General features: G+C 36.7%; 1 protein-coding gene across 5 annotated transcripts in view; it reads right to left on the bottom strand.

Annotated features, from left to right (window-relative positions):
* Window positions 1-19,053, bottom strand: part of PATJ (PATJ, crumbs cell polarity complex component) — a 289,564-nt gene that overhangs the window by 28,396 nt on the left and 242,115 nt on the right. For all 5 annotated transcript variants that reach the window (XM_015595195.2, XM_006919265.3, XM_015595198.2 and 2 more), the window contains 6 exons: window positions 12,731-12,814; window positions 7,944-8,137; window positions 5,475-5,622; window positions 4,295-4,381; window positions 1,330-1,444; window positions 560-597 (listed from right to left, as the gene is read on the bottom strand). In XM_015595195.2, the coding sequence (XP_015450681.1) occupies window positions 560-597; window positions 1,330-1,444; window positions 4,295-4,381; window positions 5,475-5,622; window positions 7,944-8,137; window positions 12,731-12,814 (666 nt within the window). The remainder of the gene's footprint in view (window positions 1-559; window positions 598-1,329; window positions 1,445-4,294; window positions 4,382-5,474; window positions 5,623-7,943; window positions 8,138-12,730; window positions 12,815-19,053) is intronic.

Here is a 19,053-nt window from a genome sequence, read left to right as displayed (position 1 = left end):
TTAATGTAATGGCTAGATGGAGAACCAGAGGAGAGAAAGAGCAATTAAGGGGAATGGTTTATAAAATAAATATCTAGCATGTGTACTATATACTTGAAACTAATCATAAAAAAAAGAGCAAAAGCTGTTAAATGTGCTAATTGTTTTATAAGGGGAAGCTAGTTAAGGAAATTACAGCACATTCAAATGATGGAATATTATGTAATCAATAAAAATCATGCTTTATGCTCTCAAAAAATACTTATTGGCAGGGCTAAAAGTTCATGCTTTACAGTGAAAAAAAGCTACAAGAAAGAGTATGTCTAACAAGATACCATTTTTTGTTTTGTAAATCTCTAAGTATAGGCACAAAATGTAGTAAAAAATTTGTACCAAAAAATTTGCAGTGGTCCTACGTGTTTTACTATATTTTTCTAAGTCTGTTCATGTTACATAGACCACATATTTGTTCAGTAACTTAAAAGAGCACACTAACGATCTAACAAATTGTATTAAAAGGAAATGTACATTTTATGCAAATCCTACACAAACCAGAAAAATAGCAAAATAACTAACTTACCCTGTTTATCTCAACGGTCCTTGGTCTCACATCTGTGGCTACAAATAATAAAGCAACATAATTAACTTTCTAAAATTAAGAGTTAACATATTTAAGATCTAATATTGTCTCATGAAAATGGTATCATTTTCTAGGCCTTTCAAGAGAGAACAGCGAAGCAAGCAGGCTTTATACCCTTTCTTAAAATCCAAACCAGCAGCCACTGATCAGGGGCTATATCTTCTACTTCAAAGACGTCCTCTCTGCCTGAGACAGATGTGGCCATAATCATTTGGTCTGACAGAAGCTGATGGACTGTAGCAGTAGCTGCCTGGAATATGGTGATTAAATGGTTTGGAGGGTGAGCCATTCGTGTTTCACTGTACATTTTTCTGCCTTAATCACAGATAACCCTCTACCCAAGGAAAGACTTAAAAAGACCCTTGCCATGCCCCACCTCAGTGGTACATGCACTTCTGACTTTCCTTGAGTGACCTGCAATTTTTAAATTTTTTCTTTGTAAACGGTTTTACTTTAGGAAGCACTTTAGATTTCCGCTTTTCTGCTTTTCATGTGATTGGTGTAAAGTTAAAGGCACATTCCAAAAATGAATCTTTATGGCTTTACTTCTTTTAGAACGGGCCTTTTACAAAGCTTGGGGCAAATGTGGCCAAGTTCAAAGACTTAAAAATATTTTAATTAAAGGTGAAAAGTTTTTTTTTTTCAGAAAATACTGACATTTTAAAAAATTGGGTAAATGGATGGTTGCTTGAAGCATGTCCAAGAAATACCTGAATTTTGGGGGGAAGGATCCGAAGCTCTTTTTGTGCTGACCAGGTTTTGCAGGCTGGTGATGACAGGCGCGAGGGAAGGATGAAAGCTGCTGTGTGTGCTACGCTGACATCCCTAAGAAGGAAACCCAGAGGTCAACTGTGCTGCAACACTGACTTGGTCTTAAAAATTCATACTTAGTATTTTAATTACTGAATAATAGAAAATTCTGAAGAGGCTAAAAAACAAAAATGATCCATACCCACTCTCTTACCACCCTAGCACAATCTTATCTAAAATTTTCTCCACTGCTATTAGTGAAAATCATATACATAACAAAGGACCTTTCCAATGCAGAACACCATATCACCGATAACGAATAAAGAAGTTTTTTCTTCCAAATTATATAGGTTATGTCTAATTGCCTCAAATTTTTAAGCTAAACCTAAGACTACAATTATCACCTGATAGATTATGTTATGATCCACTTTCTTAGTTCTAGGATGAAAATTGTTTAATATTTTAAAACTTTTCAAATATAAAAGAAAGTTAAAAGAATTATACAGTAGACTTTCATACACACAACACCTCGACTCTACAATTAATATTTTGCTATACTGTCCTTTTCACACATTCATTCATCTATTTATCACTTACTTGATCTTTAAAAAAAATTCATTTTGAAGTAGTTATAGACATTAGTACATTTCATGATTAATGTATACATTTAAAAGAATACGTATATATTTTTTCCTGAAAGGATATGATTTAAATCAATGGTGCTATAATAGAAAACTACTTAGAATCGAGGAAATACAGCATATTATAACTTTTGCCTAAAACAATCTCAGAACAATGTGTTTGCCAAGACCTTTATAAATACGGACTTTGCCGGGCAGTGTTCCCTCAGTTATCTGAGGAAAAGACTTCTCAAGTGTTTCCTCTATTATACACTTTCCTCTGCAGAACAGATACTTGTTCCTGGTTGTTGGGAAAAGACATTTTGAAAGAAGGGGCTTGGTGACCCCAAAGCTAGAAGATCTCTCTTAATGAACCCACTTTCTCTAGCCCAAGTCAACAAGTTAAAATTCTCCTTGGCCCCAAAGAAGGCATCTATCTCCCTATTTTATAATTTCTCAGAAAGAAATCTGTACCCTTAGAGGGTCCTGAGCTAGACTTGAATTTACGATGATGAAGAACATTTCCTTTACACAGCCAGCTGCAAGCATTCTCCCAACTAGCGAAATATCAGTGCAGAACTCTTGTATCACCACAGCCACAATTTTAAGGACAAAGTAAAATATATTTAATGTTTTTCCTAAAACTGAACTAAACTTCTACCCTCTGAAATAAAAATTCTGTGCAAGAAGGTGAAATTAAAGAAGATTCTTTGTCCCTGGTTTTCAAACTATAATAGCTCACATTTATATACCAGATAAATGGTAATTGTGGTTTTGCTGTTATTTAATGACAGAGCTCTTAAATTTGTTAGCACTGTATTTAACCTGTGAACTTTATTAATCGCTTCAAGGACAGAAATCCAGTTCTACTCACCACCTCACCTGCCGGTCCAAACTTTTCTTAAAACATTGAAATTCCTTGCAACCCTGTGTACCTTGGCATAGGCTACGTTCTCTGTCTGGGATGGCTTCTCCTTCTTTCAATCTATCGAACTTCTTTTGGAGTAAGACCTGATGGAACCTCCTCTGTGTAGCCCTTATGTATGCTCCAGGAAGAAAAGATTTTACCTCCAGTGTTACTCATTCTGCATTCTAACCTCCTGTGCACAATGAGGCTTTAATAAAATCAATCAACAAACAAATCTTCCATTAAGGAAGAGCTAAGAAAAATATTTTGCATCCTAAGTTGCCACTGTTGATACAAGTCTGGTCAGAATCACCACCAATTATTCACTCCTAGAATCCTGTTGCAGCATTGTGTCTTAGTACACATGATATTTGCTGCCCACTACATTAGCCAGAAATGCGAAAAAAAAAAAAAAAGTGCTTAACATGATGTGTATTGGGTTTGACTGCTTTGAGGAATCTCTTAGACAAGCCAGCTAGTCTGTGATATATCTGACAATGGTATTTTTCTTGACTCATTTTCTAACACCAATAAGGCAAAGGAGACAGCAAATAGCATTCCAGAAGCACCTGAGTGCTAACCACAACATCAGAGCATCCTCTGAACAAAGGCCTTGGAAAGGCTGTAAGCCTAAAACAACCAGAGAGGGGACCAAAAGTCATGCTTTTAACCTCAAAACACAGGTCCATCTATAACCTACAAAGGGGAATAGGGAGTAACATATAAGTTTCTACAGTTTTATTATATATCAAATGGGACTAAACATATAGTCTACCATTGTGATTTTTCTCAGCCATTACAATAATAAAAAAAAACAAACAGTAAAATATACTTTGTTAAAAAAAAAAAGTGGCACTTACATCAGCCTTGCAAATAAACATAGATGTTTGCTAACCACAAAACATCACCCATTAGTCCTCCCTCCCACAGGAGAAACCCTCATATTTCGTTCTCCTAGGAATATAGCATTAATTGCCCTCAGCATGTGTGAGTGGCTATTCACAAGTTAACTTTATAGCAATATTTAATTGAATGAATAGAACAATGTTGTGCTAATGAGGGTCAAATTGCCACCAGATGTTGCTTCTTTCTTTTTTTTTTAAATAAACACAGCTGTGTACATGCATGCTTAGGCAATATAGAACTAATGGGGGGCGGGGGGGAGAAAAGTGGTCCTAAGAAAACATTTGCAGGCAATAAAGGAGAGAAAAATCTAGGGATTAATGAATTTCCATCCCACCATTCATTTTTATTTCAAACACATTAAAATACACTGAACTTGGTATTGTGACTATTTTGTATATTACACATTATTTCCGAATAATCATTTATGAAATGAGGAACTTCCTCCCAGTGGGGACAGGTGAGTGAGTCAGTCTGACAGGAAGCCATCACAACCTGACTGTTCCGTGATGTCTTCCTCGAGGAGGTCCAGGAACCAGCTCGGAGCCTTCCAATCTCTAGCTGCACAAGCCCCTGTGCACACTTAGGAACAAAAGAAAAGAAGTGAAAAAACAGAAGCATTTATGTTCTAAATTATCACAGCAGAGCTTCCTCTCATCTCTGTGGCCAAGAATCATAAATGAGTGATGAACACTATAGGCAAACAGGAAATTCAGTAACCAAAAAATCATACAAAATAACAAAATGTATCAATGGTATTCATCTCATGACTTCATACCTTCTTTAAACCTGTTAAAGGACTACATTTGAATTCACCTCTTTTCCTTTTCCTTCCTAATGGTCAGTGAAATAACTAAGGAAAAATGGTGAAAAGGAAGACAGAAAAATCAAAGATAGATGTAATCTACAAATACAAATCCTCTCTTGAGTAATCATTGATAGTTGACTATATTAGAAAATCAGGATTTTAAAAGAAACAAAAAATTCATTTGTCTTTGCAAAAGCTTCCACAGCTATTCGTGAAACAAAATAAAATGCACCTGGTTGTAGCTGAATGGAAATTTATAAGAATTTTTATTAACCAGTTTCCTCCAAAGGAGGGTAGGGTCCATGTGGCAGAGACACTTGGAAGTGAATTTTGAACCTTGGCATCTCTACAGCTTCAGGGAGAGACAGCCTGGGTGGTAGGAAAACCACTCAAGCAGAGCGTTGTGATCTTGAGAACACCATTCTACTTTTCAAACTTCACTTGTGAAATTGGAGGAATCGGTCTAGATAGTTTTTAACATTTCTCCAAGCCATAAAAGCTGGATTTGATGTATCCACAGTAATATGCTCCCTGACAGCCCTAGAGGGAGGGGGATAAATTTTGTTACTCCAGGAGAGCCCATCCTATCAAATGCATTTAGAAGACAACTGTGGATACTTGGAATTTTCACAAGAATGAAAATATAGCTTAGAAACCCCAAAGCAGGGTTCTCTTCAATCTTGCTAGTCAATATAACAGCTTTCTTTTAAAGCTATTCCTGGTTGGTTAAAATAGTCAGGGATTAGACTTCAGGTAAAAACTAGAGTTGGCATAACATCCAACCCATTTTACAACCCAGCTAGATCAGAACTGTTCCCACCAGACTTCCGTTGTGCCAACTAGACAGAAAGCAGCCTATGGACTCACCTTGAGGATAGTGGCCACTGTTTCCTGTGAGGCATTTCTCACGTCCTCTCCATTCACAGATAAGATCTGATCTCCCTGAATCAATCTTCCATCAAGGTCTGCAGCTCCACCTTTCACGATGTCAGAAATAAACACTCCACTTCCATTTCTGTGAATACCAAAAGAAGTGGGTACTGGTACAACTTAATGTTCCTTTATTATATTTCAGATTATTGATATTCTGTATAGATTCACTAAGTCCTAAAACTATTGATATTCTGTATAGATTCACTAAGTCCTAAAACTTAGTGAATCTATACAGAATATCAATAATCTGAAAGAAGGGCCCTATGAAGCCATCTTAGTGAATCTATACAGAATATCAATAATCTGAAGAAGGGCCCTATGAAGCCATCTAATCCAATAATATCTACTAACTTCCCAAATGATAAACCTCAGAGTGGTCACACTTTATATAGTTTATGCCTATTTTTGCTGCCTATTGTAATATTCGTTTTATTGACCCACAGGCATAATTTCTGCAAGAGGATAATTTTAGTGAAATGAAATAGAAATTCACTTTAAAAAGTGGAGTTAAGTACTCTAAAATGTACAGGCTGCTTCCTTAGAGATCAGTTCAATTTTTAGCTTCTAATTTTCTAGTCTCTCACACTCTCTTTTCCTGACATCATTTTAAGGTTTTAATTATATTTATTTGATGAATAAATAAATGGATGCCTCAAAATTCTAGAAGTTAAAAAGGAGAGACCTTCAAAAGTTTCCCTCTCACCTCTGTTCCCCAGTCTCCAAGTTCCCTTCTCACAGGTAAGCAACGCTACCTATTTCTTGGGTATCTCCAAGGGACATTCTGTGTTTACACAAGAAATCTATGTGTGTATAGTGCACATGTGTGTGAATGGATATACATGCAGATACACACTCCCATTTCCCTCCAGTTTTGTTTTCTTTAACTTTGCTTTTTTTTTTTTTTAACTTAATACACTTTGGCAATTAGTCCTTATTGGCACTTGGAGAGCTTCCTCATTGTTTCTTTATTTTATTTTATTTTATTTTTTTATGGCTGCATACTATTCTACAGATGTCCCTTAATTTCACTTATAAGTATTGACGGACACACAGGTTATTTCCATTCTTTAGCTATTGCAAATAAGGTGCAATGAATAACATATCTACAAGCACATTTCTAGGATAGATCCCTACTCATAGAATTACTAGTCCAAGAATTGTAAATTTTGAGAGCTTAAACATCTGATCCTTTACAATGGAACGTTTTTGTGCGAAGGAATGTTCCTTAAAAACTCGATCTGATATACTAGTGTTTGAAGATTATTTCGTCAAACGACTACGAGGAAATATTCTCAGTGGAGTCTCCTAGGCACAGGTACGTGTCACAACAAGAAAGCAAACTTCCGCATAGCCTCTTTCAGTTGCTCTGCACCCAGATGTGCCCTAATTTTGTTTAGAAATATGAGTCTCTGCTTATTTGTTTTGTAACGCATTTTCAGGGTGATGGTTTTATGGTGCCAAAATAAAAAACAAGACCATGAAAATTCTAGTGCTCAAAATACGGTAGCTAACGTTTTTATTTTAATAACAGCTTGGACTGCTAGAAAAAAGCACTAGGCTAGTTATCAGAGGTCTGTGAGGGCACATGACATAATATATGTAAAACCGACTTGAATTCTTCCTAAGAAGATGATAAAACCCTTTGAGACCATATTATAGTGTTATCTGAAAATCCTGCAACCTGTCGGAATAAACCCACACCATATATCTAAGGCCAGTAAACCATGGAAGCTAGAATTGCAGTTTCAAGGTATTACCTAATTTACTGCAAGAGAAATCCACTAATATCACCTAGGACAATTACTGTAATTCCCATCATATGGGTAAGCAATATAGACTTCAAAAGAACAGCCTAGCCACCAGGATCTACCTTCATTTTTGGTGCAAGCTATAATTTTGTGACATCTTTCTGAATAGAAAATTATCATCATGAAGAATTTGTGTCCCTCAACTATGTCTATTCACCTAGTTTTAGTAACTCCTCAACTAGTTTTAGTAACATAGTATGAAATTAACATGGTACTCTATGGCAGAGCAAATTTTTTTTAACCCAAGAGTGCATAAATATATCTTTTGGTATTAGTTGTTTCCTGGGTATCGTTGATTTAACTAACCCCATTCAGACCTCAGATCTAAGTGACTATTCTTACTCTATGTGGAAATAAGTCTGAACAGTCTAGGTTGATTGGGTTTAGAGTTTTATCTTGATATGACTTTTTTTTTGTAAAATATTGCTCAGAAATATGACCTATGTTGTTCAAATATTCATAAATGTGTTAATTTTAGAAATCATATTATTAGTTTATACTAGGCTTTATCCTTCATTGTTTATAGGCATTAGTTCCTAGAAATCTGAGGGAAAAAGACCAATCAATCCTGACTTGCGCAGCATTTTTTTTTTACCTTTTCCCAACGATGCTCAGGCCCAGTCCTCGGCCGGTCTTCTTCTGCAGGTCTACAGGGAAAATCTCCAAGTTCTCCTCGTCCCTGTAGTGTGCCTCATCTCTATACACGACCAATCGTACCTTCTGGGGGGTCTGTCTCAGGGCTGTGATGGCTTCTTCGTGGCAGGCGCTCCTCAGATCAACCCCATTAACCTGAAACAATGGGCATCCAAGATGGGTTGCTGACAGCAGGGGCCTCTCTGCCTGCTCTGTTTGCTGGGGCTCCTAGATCCAGCCAGTGAATAACCTCTAGAAATGTCCAGCCATTTCCAAAGTACACAGGTAGTGACCATTAGCAATTGTAGCTGCTTCAAATATAAAGGAGGTGACCCTTATACTCCCCCACTCCAAATAAGTACCCATGATCATGCAATTTTGCACAGCTTGAACTTTACTATGGATTTGACAAGAGAGAGAGAGCTGGGACTAACTGGCTCATTTAACTGAGGTCAAGGGAAATAAATATTGGTGTTTTGTCAGCATTTTTAGACTCAGTTTGCTTACTGAATTTGACATCCTCACTTTTAATTGCTGACATCACAACTACAGAACAGGCCAGAAGAAATGAGGGACCAGTATTTCCAACGGCATCCAAGATCCCCTAAAGTTCGCTCATTAGAACCTGGAACTGAGTGAGCACAGATAGCATTACACATGAGACAACAAATTGTACTGGAAACAGCACTGAGGAAAGCCATGACTATGCTTCTTGCAAGTCACGTGAATGTGGCCAAGTCACATAGCCTCTGTGAGCCTCTATTTTCTTGCTTGTTAAATGGACACCATAGTCAACTTATTTATCTTTTACTTAACAGATATTTATGTAGTGCCCGTGTACTAGCCCTTTATGAATATTTATTCATTTAATCTTTACACTAACTGTCTGAAATAGATACAATTACCACTTTACAGATGAGGAAAATGAAGCATGGAGAGGTTAAGTGACTGGACCAAGGTTATAGAGCGAGTAGGTGGAGGAGCCAAGATTTTAACCAGATTATCTTTCCAGACTTTCTTTTTGGTCTTTATACCATGCTGCCTCACAATTTACTCTTAGAATAGGTTATTGAAACCCCTTGCCACAAAGAAGGCCAAGTACTGGTATTGGTTAGTGAATTTGATACAAGGAAGAAATTGAGGGGCAGAGTAGTCCAGGACTCAAAGGAAGGGAGTCATAGGTCACTCCTTCAAGGTCACAGCTATGAAAAAGAGTCAAGCAAAGGAAGGATGGGCCCAGGCTATGGCCAGGTAGATGGCAGAATGGAAGAGCTCCCTCATGATGTTGGTTCCAGCCACGTGTCCACCCCTGTGTGTCCTAGGCAGGTCGAGCCTATCTCTGGACCTCTAGTCCTTCGTCTGTACAGTAAGGGGCTGGTCTGAAGCTTTTCCAGTTCTAGCATTCGAAAGACTAAGGATTCATATCATCAAGAATGGTGACAAAGAAAGGAGAAAAGAAGAATAAGCCCTTCTTGGAGAAGGTGACCTTTGAGCTGTTACTTAAAGCTGATTTTGTGAGTCAAGAAAATGTTTTAAAGTCTAATTTTTAAGTACTTTTTCTTTTCTGGTATATCTTGGTGGATTTGTATACTCAATTCACTATACCTAGAATAACAGTAGATAAGTATGGGTTTCAAATATAGATAGACTTCAGTTTGAGTGCTGCTTCAAACTTACTATGTGAAACCTTATGTAAATTACTCAAGCTAAGCTTCTACTGTATCATCTGTGAATTGGAGATAATAATGGTAATAATATTTAATCTTATGAGGATTAAATGAAATAAACCCTGTAATGCATTTGGCACAGGGCTTGGCACATAGTTAAACTCACTATAAGTTCAAAGTTTACATTTTACAAGGAATTGAAGTAACTGCCATCAGGGCTGATTTCTCTTAGCAATCAGCATTCACTGTTACTTTAGGCCCATGAATGCACTCTCCTTGTTTGTGAGGTAAAAACCACAGAACAAAGGGAAAAACAGTGTCTCTAGAAAATGTGGTCTGAGCTGATGATTCTCCTGTATTCCAATAGATGGCACACAAGACCACTTCTGTTACTCAGTTGGAAAAAAGTTACCTCCATGGATTGAAGGTGAATTGTCTAAGCCTCTAAAACATCTTTTGAAAGGCCCTAACAATTATACTTTTAATTAAAAGCATCAAACTCTAATATTATAAAAGCAATTTATACTAAATTCCAGCATCAAGATGTCTGTTCAAATCAAAGTGATCTCCGAGTTCAGAGTTTTCATTTCCTTCTCTGCTCATCAAGAGATACCGCTAAATGCATAATACTCCTAAGAGAAATATTGCTGTATGGCTAGAAAACTGTGCAGTTACGTATTACCTTAAGTGCCTTACAGAAGCACTATATGCATTATTTAGAACATTGATTGTAGAGGGGTAGGGGTGGGAATAGGAGAGCTCCCTATTTGAGAAGAAGAGTCATAGGAAGTCCCAGTTCTCTGTGGAAGTGTATCACGTCCCTAGAACAGGCCAGTGGAAAAGTGGGAAGAATAACCAAACTAGGGCAGCAGTTCCTCGTTACTTTATTCCACAGGGAAATCCAGGCATTAGCCTTCTATTCTTTCTACTCCCAAACACAAAAATAGAAAGGAATAATGGGAGTAAAGGTAACGTAAGTGGAGGAAAAGACTCTAAAAGAAGAATCAGAAAGAAGACAGTCCCTGCTAATCACAGAATTATAAATTTTGCCATGCTAAAAAATTATTGGACTATATCTTTGTAAGCAAAATCTGGCTTGCCCTAAATTTAACATGAGGATAGTAGTAAAGCCATGGAAGGCCAGCATGCACAATGCAGAGGACCCTCGTAAACAGAAAGGCCGTTGTTTGCAAAAGCACTGATGTGGAGTTGCTTTGTTTCATGGTCTCAAAATATACCACACCAAAGCTGGCCTGTCTTCTTCTCAAGGCAACCTGCAGGCCACAGGTTGATCATGCATTATTATGCATCTCTAGACAGCAACCACAATTAGAACAAGTTCGAATGTGGGGTCTAAAGCGGCTTAGAAAGAAAACATGCTGCTTGTCCAAACTGAGAGTTATATTTCTTAACTATATCTTCTTGTGGCCTAGATCCTGTTTAGGGTAAGAAAAGATCCTGTCCTGGTCATCTTTAATGATAAGTGGAGGCCATCCATCCATATTAGGTAATATAATTCAGCTAGATGCCAAGAAATGACTTATTTGACCTTTCAAATTCTCCTTCTACTTAAAAAAATTTGCTTTCTTCATGCTAACCTGTCCTGAGTGCTCACTTGAACATGAATATACTTTATGGAAGACAGCAGCTACAGTTGAGTGTCTATCCAATACAAATAGATAAAGTTAAAAAAAATTTTATTGAGGTATAACTGTTATGAAATAAACTATACATAAAGCGTACAATTTATACTGTTAATTTATGTGGATTTATACCTGTGCAACCATTGCCACAATCAAGAACATACACATTTAGTTTCCAGTAACCACTATAGAATAATATGTCAGCTCACAAATCATTTAACTATCAATGCATTTATGCATCTTTACTCTTTTGAATATTCAATCCATTCATCTTATAAAGCCAATTATGACATGATCTGTTAATTAGAAAATCTAGGGAGAAAAAAACACCCCCAAATTCCTGACCATTAAAAAATGGTGTTGTATGCTAAAGCAGCCAGTTCCCAAAGAGGCCTCGCTTATTTTTCTAACCTCATACACTTGTACCTTAATGAATGTACTGGGAATACGTCCTAATCCAATGATAAAGCACAGTAAAGGCCTGCAGAGAAATCCTATAACTCGCCCAGAATTTAATTTGCAGTCAGCCTGGTCTCTCTTTTAACTCCTTCTTGCCTATATTTTCTGCCCTTAATTATATCTCTGGTTTCATCTTGGGAGGCGGACTTGAACCACCAAAGGGAAATATAAAATAGTATGATGTCATTCATATCGTGCTATATTAAAGTCGCAAAGCAAAAATGCACATGCCCGCCATAAAATGTTAACCGTTCAATTAAATTCATCCAATGAAAGAAATAAATGTTGCCTAAAGGTTTCACACCATTGAAAAAGCTCTTTAGTTCCACCTACCAGAACGCCTGGCATTGACTTTCCATTCATCCGTTCCCCTTTTCAGACACTGCCTGCCTTGGCACTTTTTAAAAGGCTTTAACGCCTTTGCTAAATGAGAGTCCATTTGAAAGAGGCAAGTTAAGCATTTCAATTTTTAATAAGTACCATATACCACCTAAAGGGAAAAGATTCTATGTTTTCACCAACTAGAAAACAAGAGTGGCAAGGCATGAATCTCCATTTGACTTAAAGATTAGGAATGAGAAAATAATACTTAAAGCTGCAGTGAAGTCTTTAAAATATCAGGTGTACATGTTTATGTATAAGTGCTTTTGGGAGAGAATTTAGTAAGGTGTAATGGAGAGGCAAAAAAAATATCTAGCTATAATATTACACAGTCTCACTTGACATTAATATCATAAAACCATAACTTGTACTTTTAATTAAAAAGTTTTCACAGGTAGATTTTGACTGATAATGTCATGATGATTCTGACAGTTATTCAATGTACATTAAAAACAGAAAAAAAAGGTACATGTTTTCTTAAATGAGAGAGAAATAAGTGCAGATATCATTGAGTAGAAGATAGTGAATAGATAAGCTGTGCATTAGGTCAGTAAAGGAACTATATTTATTGGTATAAAATAAAATTCATAATCATATACCTCTAATATCTGGTCACCAGCCCAAAGTCTTCCATCTCTGGCTGCTGCTCCTTCCTCATAAACTTCATGTATAACTATAGCATCCTATGAAAAACAAATTCTTAATAATTTTCAACAACCACAAATGTTTCCTTAAGCAAACCACCAAACCATAGGCAGCAACCCATAATTTGCTATTTGCTAATAATGTGATATTTTATTTGACCTAAAGATAAACAAAATACACAGTTATGACATATTCAGAGGTATAATAAATTTTTCCTAAGTTTATTATTTCATTGCTTTAGGCCTGGCTTTGTCTAATATTTCAAGTTAAACTTCCCCCATGTGTTTTACCGTTAACCCTGTACATTGCTGCTGTGTATGAACTTCAGGTGAACTATGTGTCATTCTTATTTATATTTTATGATATATTTTGAAACATGGTTTCAGGTATTTATTGGTATTCAAGGATTTGGCATAGATGTGTGGCCTGATAAAGGGGGTTTGTCAGGCCTCATTACTTGGGCAATGAAATAAAGGAACGTAGTGGAATGAATTGGCCCTGGAGGACAAAGCATGGAGTAGGGAAAAGAGCATTCGTGGACCTAAGTGTAAGACAGCTGTGGGTTCGAATCCTGACTCTGCCATTGTGTAATCTGGGGCAAATTAACTTCTGAACTCAGCATTCTGAACCATAAAATCACATCAGTATCTAAGGTAGGTAAGCTTTGGTTGAGGAAAGTGTTTTATGGTTAATGAATTAAAAAAATAATTTGTATCTCTTCAAATAAATAATCTCAACTTTTTTATCATCATAAAAATAACATGTACCAATGTAAAGGCCTCAAGCAATACCACAGAGCACAGTAAATGCAGAGACTGCCTACCACACCAGGCACTCACTGACACTCCCCAGAGACAACCACCATCAAGTTTCATCAGGATCCCTCCAGACAATTTACATTTCTACACCCAAATACTTATATGTTTTCGGGACACTATTTTAAAAATATTTGATTGAGTTTGTTCATATCATTTTCCTCCCTCATGTTGAGGAAGTAGTTGAGCTTTGAAATTTCTTGCCTCATGGATTTTTGCAGAGCTGAAAACTGAAGCAGCCAGAAATCATTGTTTTTTTCTGTTGCTTATAAAACTGATGGGCACTGAAAAGATGTTGAATAGATTATACTAGGTGTCTTGGAGGGCCTCTGGGAAAAGAGAAAAGCTTTTGAGTTGAGACAAGAAACACAGATCTGTGGGTCTCATCAGAGGTAAAGATTTGAGCCCTGCACTGCACAGTAACTTTCCATTCTCCCACTCCCCCAGCAAAAACACAGGTTTCAAAACCTCACAGGCAATGGTCAAGGGGGACGGGCTCAAGGTATAATGATCCAACCTTAAATGAAGTCCAGTTTCCCAAGCACTGGGGCCTGGAAGCAGCAGGGCTTCTGTTCCTAAAGAGATCATGTAGGCTTGGATACATATGGCTTGATGATTACATGATGGACCAATGACAATGACCGCAGGGGCCTGCCTACCCATGTCTGGGATCTTTATGAAGAAACTAGAACTCTGAGAGTTAATGAGCCACCAAAATGATTAATGTTGAATTATGCCTTACTCCAGAAGTATGGAGCCTCAGAATTAGAATTATGTTGACATTAATAATGAAATATTTCTTGCAAAAATATAACAAGACAGGGAAAAAAAAATCTGAACCAAACTTACTTCCTTAAAAAAAAAAAAAAAAAAGGTTCCCACACAAATTCTGGAGTAGAGAAGCAACAAAAGAAAATAAGAGGTTTATAACCATAGGACACATCTGGATTCCAAGTATCTTTATAATATTAAATCCTTTCATCTTATCATCCCACAGCTCTGAAAATATTCTTTATTACAGCAATTAGAGAAGTAGCCCCCAAGAGCCAGGAAAGGTTCCTTGATCCAACAATTTACATTTCAGATTCTGTACCAGCAACAGATTTAGACCATTCTTCGTTGTAACTGACTTAGGAAATTTCCAGACCCAGGGAGTATTTACATTGCCAAGAGCTTGTTCCTCTGAACTGTTTCTGGGGAATGGTTCTGAGGAAACCATTCCTGGCTCAGTGGCTTGAGGTGATCCCAACAACACTGCCAAGATGACACCAAGGGCAATTTTTTTTTTTTTTCAAGGTTGTACAGGTAAAAACTAATGCAAACTCCTGTAACACCTTGTGTAATGCCAGTTTTCAAAGTTTGGTGGTCAAACACCCTATCCTCACTGGATGGGAGAATCAGACTGAACTCATACTACACATGGTTTTCACAGAGCTTAACTTTCAGCATAAACTCCTTTGATCTTAGAACAGTACAAAGTTAAATGAGAATTTCTCTTCATTCAGACTCAAAAGGAAGGAAGGAAAAGAATCCGTAAAGTTTTTATTCCATAAAGGTAGCCTGACTTCTGAGATACTTTCTGGGTGCTCAATGAACTGTTACACATAAAATAAATATACTGTTAATAGTCTCAAATAAATGCTGAACTCATTGCCAATGATCTATTTTTGGTCCATGAGTCTTTCTGTATGAAAAACTCCCCATTTCTTTCTTTCTTTTTGCTTGGCTACTGCTCTGATTTCTCTTAAAGTTACCAGGGAAAATACAAAAAAACATGAGACACTCTGACCTATCAATAGAAAAAGCCCATATTTCTTACCATGTGCCCTTGTGTGCTGAAAGTGTTCTATAAAACTGCGGTTCTGGACAGTTGCATTAACTGAGGGTGATAGAGGTGAGAGGTGGGGACCAATAGTTAAATTAGACATGTAGGCCGGTGAATTGAAAAGAAAAATGGATTTGAATTATTCTTCAAAAGTTATGCAGTTCACAGAGTAGGACAAAATAGTAAAAAAGATACTAGATTGAGAGATATATAAGCATCTATTTGACAAGGCTACATTAAAATTTTACTTCTTGTTTTGGAAAAATTGTGATTAAGTGAAATAATAGGTCATTAATGAAAGACTTTTATTATTTTAAATAAAAATTTGGAACTGATGATACAAATGATTCTTATCTCCTCCCATAATCCCTTAAATTTTAATGCTCTGAAATTACTCATGCAGAAATGCTTGTTGATACAGCTCTGTGTGCCTTCTCCCCAACCAGCCCCACTTCCTGTCTCTGCATATTTAGATAACATTCTTTCACCCAGAAAACTTCCATGACTGTCTACCAATACTGATGTCTTCTAAAACTCAACTATTCTGGAAGCAGTCTATTCATCATTTGCCTGGAGGTGGGTTGCTGGCTTATGCTGAGGAGAGGCAGTAGAGACAAAAGATTGAGGTAAGCCTCTGGAGTCAAACTTCTCGGTCCAAATCCTGGCCCTGCTACTACTGGCCATGGGCCTTGGGTAGACTGTTAACCAATCCTGGCTTTAGTGTCCTCATTTTTGTATGGTTTTAACAATATTATTTACACCCAAGGCTTTATGTGCAGTTATGTGCAGCACATAGTCAGGGAGTGATAACATCTCATTTAACATCTATGTGCCAAAAATGCTACACACTTCCCATTTTGTGCCATTTAATACACATAACAACTAAGCAAGTTTGGTATTATTAGTCTCAATTACACTTGAAGAAACAGAGGTTCAGAAGAGTTCAGACTTGACCAGGTCTTTGCAATTTCTATGTAGGAGAGATTAAATTCCAGCTCAGGACTATTTAATACCAAAGCCTGTGTTCCTACCACTATAGCAAGCTTCTCATCTGTTTTGAATATTTTATTTTGCACTTGTACAAAAGTGAACTTGGGATTTTCCATATGGCACCAATTCTGCTGAAATATTGTCTTCTCAACTCCACAGCAAAAACCTTGAGGGCATGAGCTGATTATTTTATACAGAGTGAACAAAAAGACGACTTGTAGACGTGAAAAAGGAAGTCTTTGGCTTAATGAGCTGGGGTGATGATCTATGGATCTCACTTGCTAGTGTTGGTACATGAACAGGGGTTTGCACTACACAAAGCATGATGGGTAGGTCCTCTCCCTAACCCAACATGGAGTTTCTCTCTTAATTCCATTTGTTATTCTTGTCTCTTTCTTTTCTTTCATCTTTTCAATCCTGTTTCTGTGTTCCCATATTATTCACGGAATGACGTTTTTTTCTACAGGAATGGTTATAAAACATTATAATAGATAAAAGCGATAAATTGATGTTTAAAAAGTTGTTATATCCAAGAAAAGATTTCTCTAAATTAATGGCATAGACTTGAGAATCATTTATAAACATATAGATAAATGAATCAATATAACCAATACTAACTTCCTCTTGGTAGTTGTGTGATTTTCACCAGGACAACAGAAATTTAAGTAAGATGGTCTGTTTACTTACTGCCTGAGATAAGACTAACATTTTCCCTCTAGATATTCTAAATTACTCATTTGACTTGCCAACTCTAGAGCTAGAGAAGAATTTGATCGGTGAGTTAAAGAATCTCTCAAATATTGGGTTTTCTCTATTTAGAAGGGTTAGGCAGGATTTTAGAGACATAAAAAAAATCTTCTGCTTTAAAACTTCTCCTTCACCAGTCTATGTCTGAAACACATTTAACTGAGAAAAATTCCTTTATGCCATAATTAGGGATACCATTAAAAAAACAGACACCCAGGAAGAAATAGCTGGATAGCAAATTCATCATATCGTTTAAAGGACCACTGTCTTAATGTCTCCATTCCCAAAAGAATAAGTATTTATTTTTAAATATAGATAACACACACATGGTATTAGATTCAAAATAGCAATGAAAAGTGTCCCTCAGCTACTCAGTTTCCCTAATTAGAAACAAACAGTATTAAGTTTCTTGTGTATTTTTCCAGAGATATTCTATATATCTATATTTGAAAAGTATGAAGGGCACCAAATGCTTGAAGGACATGTCTTTTTTAAAAAAATCTGCTACCTCTTTTGCTTGAATCAGCCACGTGCCCCCTCTCCTATGAAACTTTCTGACTCCTCCAGGTAAGCTGATCAACACTACCTGTGGGTCACTGTTTTATCTCTTAGTATTATTAAAGTTATCACAGTATCACAATAGCTTGCTATGGATCTAGGTCCTGTACCACCTCCCAGGATCCTTGGTGGAATCCTTCCAGATGAGAGCTGTTTCTAACTCCAATTTGTATCCTGGTGCCAAGCCCAGAGTACACGCTTGATAAATGTTTGCTAAATGATTATCGAAAATTTAGTTGGAGATAGAAGAAGAAATCGAAATGACCCAGAAAGAGGAGGGTTATTAGTATGTCATAATCTTAACCTAACTCAACCAAGCTTCTGATGGTAATATACAACAAAAACACCCATCATACATGGATATTAAATCCACCTGAATTTCTAGAGGATTTACTTTAGCTCAGAGAGCAATTTAAAGGAGCTAAGTATCAGGGACTTAATTATCACTGAGCCCCACAAAAAATCACAGACTCCTCCAGGGGGATTTAAACTCTGAATTGCTGGAAAAGAATTTCACAACACTGCAGTAATGTATCCTTAGGCAGAGTCAAAGTCATCAGAAACTTCAGCCCATCAATCACCATTTTCTTTACTGTTCAAGCTGCCAACAAGTAGATAAAGTAACTCATAAACACACCAATCATTCAGCAAAAGGCAATTTTATTGTCACAATAGGCCCATAACACTTAAAGAAGCCATGTGTTAGAAAAATTAACTAAGGGTTTCCTGTAGACTGAAGGATATTGATGAGCACCCTGTGCGGGTGAACTATTTCCATAGAAGGGGGTTTTATAGTTTACATTTCTAGATATTCAGTGGATTGTTTTAACAAGCATCTTAGGACAAAACTTTGATAAAGAATTTGATGGTAGATATTATAAAGGACGGTGTATACATGACTTAATTTTACGGCTTGTAGGCCTGTTTTACTTAATTTGGATTACTCTGGAATTAGACCCAATCTTTGCCATATTCATAAAAGCCCCTATCCGCTCCCTACAAAATAATCCTCAGGGACATTTTAACTATAGAAAAGTTTCACATTAAATTATACTTTTAGGTGGAAAACAGATTTACCCATGATCCAAAAAGAGTATTATGTCTTATTTCCTGTTTTATGGTAAAAATTCCTCCTAATAAGAAAGACCCGTGGGGATTAAAAGAAGTATTAAAACATTGTATATAAAGTGGGTATTGTTTTATCCCCTCTGGAAGAAACCATGGTTCACACCTGCAGCCTTAGAGGAGCTACTTTTCAATGTTACTTAATGGCGTTCTCCTCCATGGCCATCACCGTTCAGAAATCAGACATGTCTTCTACACAGAAAGTAGACTACTTTCT

The sequence above is a fragment of the Pteropus alecto genome, unplaced genomic scaffold, assembly GCF_000325575.1.
Source record: "Pteropus alecto unplaced genomic scaffold, ASM32557v1 scaffold25, whole genome shotgun sequence".
In the NCBI taxonomy this organism is placed as follows: domain Eukaryota; kingdom Metazoa; phylum Chordata; class Mammalia; order Chiroptera; family Pteropodidae; genus Pteropus; species Pteropus alecto.
The sequence above is the reverse complement of the archived record's forward strand: the minus strand, read 5'-3'. Positions and strand labels throughout refer to the sequence as shown.